The sequence below is a fragment of the Vidua macroura genome, chromosome 7 (genome assembly GCF_024509145.1).
Source record: "Vidua macroura isolate BioBank_ID:100142 chromosome 7, ASM2450914v1, whole genome shotgun sequence".
NCBI classification, from domain to species: domain Eukaryota; kingdom Metazoa; phylum Chordata; class Aves; order Passeriformes; family Viduidae; genus Vidua; species Vidua macroura.
Window position 1 is genome coordinate 18,882,362 of NC_071577.1, and position 8,652 is coordinate 18,891,013.

The 8,652-nt window shown below is 54.9% G+C and overlaps 1 protein-coding gene across 1 annotated transcript; it reads left to right on the forward strand.

Moving 5' to 3' along the window:
• The first annotated feature begins 4,900 nt into the window (after positions 1–4,900).
• Positions 4,901–7,933, forward strand: EVX2 (even-skipped homeobox 2). Its single transcript, XM_053983051.1, has 3 exons — positions 4,901–5,324; positions 6,497–6,753; positions 7,280–7,933. The coding sequence occupies exons 1-3, from the start codon at positions 4,901–4,903 to the stop codon at positions 7,931–7,933; spliced, it is 1,335 nt and encodes a 444-aa protein (XP_053839026.1).
• Positions 7,934–8,652: the final 719 nt, after the last annotated feature.

The following is an 8,652-nucleotide window of genomic DNA, read 5'->3' on the forward strand; positions in this document are numbered from 1 at the left end:
ATAGATTGAACAGTAACACGTAGAGAATTGTTAAACTATTTCCCCCTCCAGATCTATGCCACAGCTTCTCACTTCTTTAGTTGCTTCAACCTTAAATAATCTGTTTCGAGACGGAGAAAGTTTTCTCGGGGCTCCCCGCGTGGTCTCGGTGCAGCGGCCACGGGTGGTTGAGCACTGCGGGCGTTGAACTTGAGCTCTCGGGTCACGGGCTGGTGCTGGCCGCTGTCTGACTGCCCCTGCCGCTCTGAGGCAGCGCGGGGACCTCGAGACCCTGACCTTGGACCAGCTCGGCAGCCTGCCGCAGTTGCAACCTAAACTGAACCATCGGCCGAGTCCCTTTGCGACCGGACGTGGGCTCTGTGGTTTGAGTGGAACCCCGTCTGTGTGCAAAGGCAGCCTCAGAAGACATGGTGTAACTGTGAAACTCGCCTGGCGTCCCGTGCGTTTCTGCCTGCGCAGCGCGGGGAGGGACGGCGTGTAGGGCCCGTGGGACTCGGGGACAATTCACTCGCGAGTGATATTTCACAGACAATATAGGCTGAACACGCCCCAAGACTGGCCCTATGCTGATATGGCGGCCTGAGGCAGAGGGGAGAGTCGGGGCTGAGCAGGAGCGTGCTGCGTGCTCGGACACGCAGGCCAGCCGCTGCGCGGGCGCGGAGCTGCCCTGCCAGGCGGCCTCCGGCTGGTGGGAGGGGGCGGGCAGGGCCAGCGAGTAGGGCTGGACAACAGGGTGGCAGCACCTGCGGGCAGGACCGGCGGTCAGATCAGGTAGGGCCGGCGAGTACCACAGGCCGCAGAGGCAGGGCTGGCCGGACAGGACGGGCAGGGCAGGGCTGGCAGAGCAGGGCAGGGCTGGCAGGGCAGGGCTGGCAGGGCAGAGCAGGGTTGTCAGGACAGGGCAGGGCTGGCAGAGCAGGGCAGGGCTGGCAGGGCAGGGCTGTCAGGACAGGGCAGGGCTGGCAGGGCAGGGCTGGCAGGGCAGAGCAGGGTTGTCAGGACAGGGCAGGGCTGGCAGAGCAGGGCAGGGCTGGCAGGGCAGGGCTGTCAGGACAGGGCAGGGCTGGCAGAGCAGGGCAGGGCTGGCAGAGCAGGGCAGGGCAGGGCAGGGCAGGGCAGGGCAGGGCAGGGCAGGGCAGAGAAGGCAGGACGGGCCGGGCAGAGCAGGGCTGGCCGGGCAGGGCTGGCAGGGCAGGGCACGGCGGGCAGTGCCGCCGAAGCGCCGCCAGATGGCGCCGCCGTGCCTGCCGCCGGTGCCGCCGCGGGCGGAGCGCGGCCCCCGCGCCGCGGATCCCTCGGAGCGGCCCCGCCGGGACCGGCTCCGCGCGTCCCCGCACTTCCCACGACCACCGCACCCCCGACCACCGCACCGCCGCCTTCTCCCACCCCACGGGCCCCGTCCCGGAGACTCTGCGCTACTGCGGATGTCTCCTGCGCGCTGCCCTGGGACCTTGCTGGCAGCCTGCCCCGCTGCGGAATAGGAAGCAAGATATTCCCGCTCGTCTTCCCAAGAACGCTCTCTCTGGTGAAAAGCTGCCCGAGATGTTTGTCTCATTTAATACGAACTTCGTTTCGATTAAACTACGTGACCCCTTTTCCCCGGGTAAGATTTAATAAATGAGTACTGAAATATTCTTTTATGCCTCCAGCAATAACTTTAAATGTAAAAATCTGGCCAAAGGCCTAAGTAGCTATTTAAACTTACAAGAACAACTGAGTAAACAGAGGCTAACAAAAGCTCACATATTTCGGCAGTTTCTCGTCGGTCTCTGTAACTTCCTCCCTCTTTACTCACTAATGTCACTTCAATATCCGTGGTTTTTTAGGCTTAGCTATTGATTTTGAACAACTACAAACAGTCGGAAAGATCTTGTAGGCTATGCTATTCTTTTTGGAAAAAAAAAACCCAGCCAAACAAAGTCCCCAAAGGAACACCACAAAAGAAAAGCAACGATAAAAAAAATATATAAAAAAAAAATAATAAAAAAAAGCGAAACAGAACAACAATCCCAAAGAGATAAATATTAGTGCAGTGAATACCTCTACTTTTCTGGGATTTTAAACAACAGACAACTAGTTTATTAGGGGGTTGACTAGTCTGGGGTGAGCTCATTAACTGCATTGCAGGGAACAGTTTTGTAACCTCACCTCTACCTAGTGGAAGATTATTAACGTCTTGTATAACATTTTATAACCCTTGCATATGAATCTAGCTGTATTTTAAGGCACTCTGTACATAACCTAGGGTATCACTATTATTTAAAAGGTGCAAAATATAACCCTAGTAAAGATCATTCATAGCCGCACTTGAGTGTAACTTATTTTTCTCACATTAGGGCTTTTCACATAGTCTTTTTCATCCGCTCCAAATAACATAAAACCCGTTCTCTCCTTTTTAGTGGTGCAGTAACATTTTTTGAGTCTAAAACCGTGCCGGTTCTGGTGGCGTGCACATACGATTGCCTCCGAGATGTGGTATCTCGGCTGCGGTTTTCGACAGAGCAGGGGGAAAGATGCTTGCCGCGTTACAGCATGTAAGAAAACAGACGAGGGCGCCAAACGACAGCAATAAACCCGGCCGCAGGTTTCCGCTCCGCCTCCGCCCCGCCGGGACCGGCGGCCGCGCCGCCGCCTGCTGCGGAGCCGGGCACGGCGGGGAAGCGAGGGGCAGCGGGAGCGCGGCGGGGCCGCGTCCCCCGGGCGGGGCGGGGCGGTGCCAGCTGCCGCCGGCAGGGCGCCTGCCCGGCCGCGCTCCGCGGGGGCACCCCGGGGACACGCTTCGTCCCTCCGGGAGCGCCCCGCGAAGCCGCAGCTCCCGGCCCGGCCGGGACCCCGTGGGCTATCTGCGGCCCCGTGGCCTGCGCACCGCTCCTCTCCCCTCCGCATCGCCCCGCTCCTCCGCCGCGCCCGCGGGCAAGGAAAAGTTGACATTTACTCTTGTCTGGTTTGGGGGCTGTAAAACGCAGGACACCACATTGCAGTCTAAATTCACATTTCAAAGGGCTGACATAAAACTCTCATTAATAGAAGGCTGGATTTTGCAAACAACGCCTAAAATGTTTCTTAAATATTTGGTGGAATGTTTAGGAGGACTTTAACAGGCTGTTGAAAAAAGAAATCTAACAAGTATCCAATTTTCGAGCTATGAATCATGCGCAAGAGCACAAGAACTTAGGATATGCGTGTGACCAAGATTAGCAGGAAAGCTCTCCTCATTAAAAAAAAAAAAAAAAAACAAAAAAAAAACAAAAAAAACAAACAAAACAAAACAAAACAACAAAACACAAACCCGCGTTTAATCACAGGAAACATTCGGGTGTTTCTCCGGGAGATGAAACTGGTATTCCCAGGGTCTAAACACTAGATGATGTAGGTGAAAAAAAAAAAATCCCGGCGAGATAAAAGGTTGGGCAGCTATCGAAGCGCACTCCAGAGATGCTAACGACAAAGGATTTATCTTCGTTTAAATGGTTGCCATCAGCGTCATTATTACTAGCAAAGTTACCACTGAAGGGAGACTTTCCGACTGTCACGTCTGCCGAGCGCGGCAGCCCGTGTCTCCAGCAGCGCGGCGACGCTTCGCCCCGCGGCACCCGGCAAAGAGCGGAGGGATGAGCTAACTGAGCCACAGGTAACTTTGGAGAGAGGGTGTTAAGGTGATGTTTCTGATAGGTCGGAACCTGTAGGCAATAACCCTCATCCATCATTTAATTCTATTATTATTTTCTAATTTTCAAATGCTTAGGTTTTATTGGTGGTGGGGAGGAAAGAAGCAAAGGGCTGGAGTGAAACCTGCCTGGAGAATGAAATGGATGCCCACGGAGTGTTTTAAATCACTAATGTATTTAATGTTCTCCAGTTATTTCCTTCCCCTATCATACCGTAAAACAGTCAGTATTTTCCCAGAAGGAAGAAAAATCCCGGGCTAGCTTCGTCGATAAGCAGGATTATAGAAAGTAAAAATGAGATCATATTTAAGGACTCAAAGAAGACAAAGATAATAGAGTTGTAATATACTACATTGTAACAAATATTTTAATCTCCAGGTAACTACTGTAGGTACCCTTGAATGTAGGCAGCAGATTTGTAAAGTCTGGGCATAAGGTTCGTGCGTGTCAGGGGGTGCATGGGGGTGTCAGTGTAAATTCCTAAATAAGAGTACAAAGTGGTCTGGAAATGGGAGGGAAAAGTAAAGAGATATCAGTGGCAGGAGGTTCTCGATCCTCTGGTCCTACTGAGCATTTATTTGCCTTGTGATCTAAAATTTGCCTCAGAAATAATAATAAAGAAAAGTATTATCTAATATTTAGCATGTAGTTCTGTCCGAGGACAAATGAGAAAGAAGCTGCATCATTAGGACCTAAAAGGCAACAAAACAAAAATCAGAGCATAATGATGCACCTAAATGAAGGGGGAAATGTTGCACAGCTCATTTTATTAATCAGACTGTCAATTCCACCCCAGAGGCCAAACCCCAGAGCAATTCAAGCAGGATCTGATCAAGCTAAGGACAGGAGCTTTACTCCTCACTTCTTGTCTTTCTTTCTTTCCACCTGGATATATTTGTCTGCTCTGAAGCCGCCTTCATTATCCACTGACAGGAGCTTGTATTTATTTGCTTATAAACCTGTTACAATAAATGATTATTCGAACAGCGTCATTCGTACCTTAATGACGAGCACCACTTTTTGATGAATGACATTTCGGGCTAGAAAGGATGTATGGGTCATTTTGACCAGTCATTCCCTCGCTTTGGCATCCCACAATTTTTACACCTCCCTCAAAAACAGATAATAATATTTAGAGACACTTGCCGGGCTGAATGTGAATTAGCCCCTGCTGCAGCTCATCATTAGTACAGGACCAGCCCTGCAACTTTGACATTTTTTATAAAGCTGAGATGATGGAAAGAATAAGAAAAGAGATGATCCTGATGGAGAGAGGGCTGCACAGCCCTACAGCTGGCAAAAGGCTCTCGAATTTGTCAGACTCAGCTGGAAATGCGGTGTTGGAGGCCCTTGAAAATTCTCCGCACAGTGGTCGCCTCAGCCCGAGACTGACTGCCGCCTCCCTGCACAGCGCTATAGGGGACATCTCCGCCAAAGGCAAATTTGAAATAGACACTTTATTCAATCTCCAGCATCCGAGCAGTGAAAGCACTGTGTCCTCCGAAATCCCGCCGTCGGAAAGCAGGAAGAAAATCAGCCTTTATTCCGAAGTTGCTCAAGAGGCAGATATGAACAGTGATGTGGAGGTGGGCTGCTCCGCGCTCCGCTCCCCGGCCAGCCTGACTTCCTCCCAGCTGAAGGAAAACAGTAACAAAGGTAACTCTTCCTTTATCATCTTCATCTAAGCCCCGCGCTTTGCCAACCGGCTTTAAAAACCAGAGGAAACCCGCTGCCACCGCCAAAGTTGCTGGCCTCTGCATCGGCGCTCTCTCTTCTGCGAAGACAGAGCTCCAGGCTGTAAAATATTATTACAATTACGGCGCTACCCCAATAGCCGAGATACACTGTCCGGGCAGCGCCTGTGCCGGTGCCTTCGTGTGTGTGTGTGCATGCCCAAATCCATTGATATGTAGATATATATCCAGAATATAGGTGGGCACAAATATCCACCCACCTATATTTAGGCAAAGCTTTCTCCGTGTATTTCCCCGCGCTCTTGGAGCCCTCGGCGTCTCTTGAGCTGTATATGAGTGTATATACATAGATTAAATTAGAGAGAGAGAGAGAGAGAGAGAGAGAGGGGAATGCGAGGAAACTGCCCGCATTTGACTGTGTGTGTCCTTCACTGTATATGCAACGTACTGTCTGTGTCCACCTCAGGCTAATTTGGCATTGTTCACTTTTCCCCTGCTTGTAAGAGGCGTTTTGAAGCAGCCTCGTATCCTTCCCCGTTCTTAGCGGGGCACAGTGATGGACGGTGGTTGTTACTATTGCTGGAGGTGGAGGTTGTTATTACTGGGGAGGTGTAGGGAGATGAACGGTGGATTTCCTAGGCGCCACAGTGCATACCTTTTTCGTCAAATGTGCCGGAGAAAGGAAGGGATGCTCGACGTAACCCTGGAGAAAAAAAAAAAAAAAAAAAAAAAAAAAAAAAAGAGGGGGGGTGTTTATTGCTGCTTTTATTTTGTATGTCTCAAAAGAAACTAAAGAACGGCAGTCGAAGGGGAACAGGCTAGCGCCGAGCCCGGGCCCCGAGCCACGGCCCGTGCCCTCGCCCGCTCTCCCCTGAGCTCGGCTGCCCTGCATCTCCAAGCCCGCCCCATCTGAAAATAAAGCAGTTACGAAGGATTAAAAAACCCCAACCCAACCGAACAAGCAAAAAATAACCAACAAGCAACCTCCAAATCCAAATGTATCGATTCTGTTAGCAGCAGGGATTTGTAAGAATGACAGCTGGCCTTGGGTGTAGCGGGCCAGGTCCGGCCTGGCCGGGAGGATTGAGGGTCCACCGAGTCGCCCGCTCTCACCACCGTGCCCTCGCCCCGCAGGCTACGCGGAGAGCAGCCCGACGCCCAGCGCCCCCGCCGCCCCCGCCGCCCCCGCCGCCGGCATCGGCAGCCTGCACAGCGGCGGCGCGCTGGGCGGCTCGGCGGCGGGGGCCGACCAGGTGCGCCGCTACCGCACCGCCTTCACCCGGGAGCAGATCGCCCGCCTGGAGAAGGAGTTTTACCGCGAGAACTACGTGTCGCGGCCTCGGCGCTGCGAGCTGGCCGCCGCCCTCAATCTTCCGGAAACCACCATCAAGGTACGCCGCGTTCCGCGCCCACCGAGCCGCGGCTGCCCCGAGCACCCCGGGCCGCGGCCAGCTCTCCGGTTGAAGGACTCGCGAGGCCCACATCTATGAGCACCAGTTGTGCTCGTTTGCTTTTCTGCATCTAACATTTTTCATTTACTTTTTAAAAAGTTGTTGTTATTACTGTTTTTATTTTCCTGGTCAGTTTTTATCGCGTTAGCCTATTTCCTAAAGTGAAGAGGGGAGACAATAAACGTAGGGGGAATGAATGAGCGTCAGTACCGTACAGACAGAGTCCTGAGTGAGGAGGACGGGAAACATTTATTCGGATCGAAGGAGTCCCTCTCGAGTAGAGGGAGGGCCGTACTAACCGCTCCCCTCGGGCAAGGTCACGGGAGATTGCTCCGGAAGGGAGAGGGGTCACCTAGAAGCGTTGGCAGTATGATTTGGTGGGTGCCCGCCGGTGTCCGCGGGAGCGGGTGCGGTGGGGCGCGGAGTGGAGCGGAGCTGAGGCCGCGCTGTGCTTGTATCCCCGCAGGTGTGGTTCCAGAACCGGCGGATGAAGGACAAGCGGCAGCGCCTGGCCATGTCCTGGCCCCACCCGGCCGACCCCAGCTTCTACACCTACATGATGACCCACGCGGCGGCCACGGGCAGTCTGCCCTACCCTTTCCATTCCCACGTCCCGCTCCACTACTACCCGCACGTCGGGGTCACGGCTGCCGCCGCTGCCGCCGCTGCCTCGGGGGCCGCCGCCGCGCCCTTTGCCACCTCCATCCGCCCGCTGGACACTTTCCGCGCCCTCTCGCACCCCTACTCCCGCCCGGAGCTGCTCTGCAGTTTCCGACACCCCGGCCTCTACCAGACGCCGGCCGCCGCCGGCCTCAACAGCAGCGCGGCCGCCTCGGCAGCGGCAGCGGCGGCAGCGGCGGCAGCGGCGGCGGCGGGCTCGGGGCCTCCGGGGGGCTCGGCGCCCTGTTCCTGCCTCAGCTGTCACAGCAGCCAGACGGCGGCGGCGGCGGCGGCGGCGGCCTCGGCGCTGGGCTCGCGGAGCGGCACGGCCGCCGACTTCCCGTGCACGGCGGCGGGGCAGCGCTCCGAGAGCGGCTTCCTGCCCTACTCGGCCGCCGTGCTCAGCAAGGCCGCGGTCGCCTCTCCGGACCAGCGGGAGGAGGCGCCGCTCACCAGATAACTACCCTGGCCCGAGCCCGGGGGTGTTTTGTAGGGAGAGTCGCGGGGGGATTGGGGGGGGGGGGGGGTCGGGGCGGGGGGCGCCCCCGCATTCTGCCGAAAAGTTCTGTCTATTTTTTTATTGCTGACCGCCCCGCCGCTGTGGGGCGCGGGACCGGCGGGGAGGGCGCTCCGCGGCTCCTGCGCCCCCGCGGAGGCGGCCCCGCGGTGCTCGCTGCCGGGCGCTGCCGCGCTTCGCGGGGTGCAGACAACCGGGCCGGCGGGGGCAGGGAGGGGCAGCCGGCGGAAGGGAATGTGTTTCTGGCCTTATTTTAATTTTTTTATTATTATTTCGGTTTGAGTTGGAGTGAATGGGAAATGTCTCGAGTATTTCCGTACGACAAGCGGTAGCTAATGAGGCAGCCGCGTCCGGGCCAGTAACGGGAAGGGAAGTGTGACACTGTCAGGATGGGAAGAAGCATTTTTTAAAATCACGCTTTCTAACTACCATAATCCACGCTATCTGGGAAATACTTGAATCTCTCTAGGTGTAGGCTGTTGTCCTGAAGCATTTACCTTCCAGACACTTTTCTAAATTTAATTCTTTTTCTCGACGTCTTTTTCTTCTCTCGGTAAAACGGCTCTTGGATTTATTTCTCACGCATCTCTATCGCGCCTTTGCCTCTGAAAAGCCACCACTGGGTAACTGAGACCTACTATACCATACCACTGCTACTGGAG

Coding starts and splice junctions, on each gene's coding strand:
- EVX2 (XM_053983051.1), top strand. CDS start 4,901: ATGATGGAAAGAATAAGAAAAGAGATGATCCTGATGGAGAGAGGGCTG. Junction 5,325..6,496: donor GAAGGAAAACAGTAACAAAG/GTAACTCTTCCT, acceptor CTCGCCCCGCAG/GCTACGCGGAGAGCAGCCCG. Junction 6,754..7,279: donor TTCCGGAAACCACCATCAAG/GTACGCCGCGTT, acceptor GTATCCCCGCAG/GTGTGGTTCCAGAACCGGCG.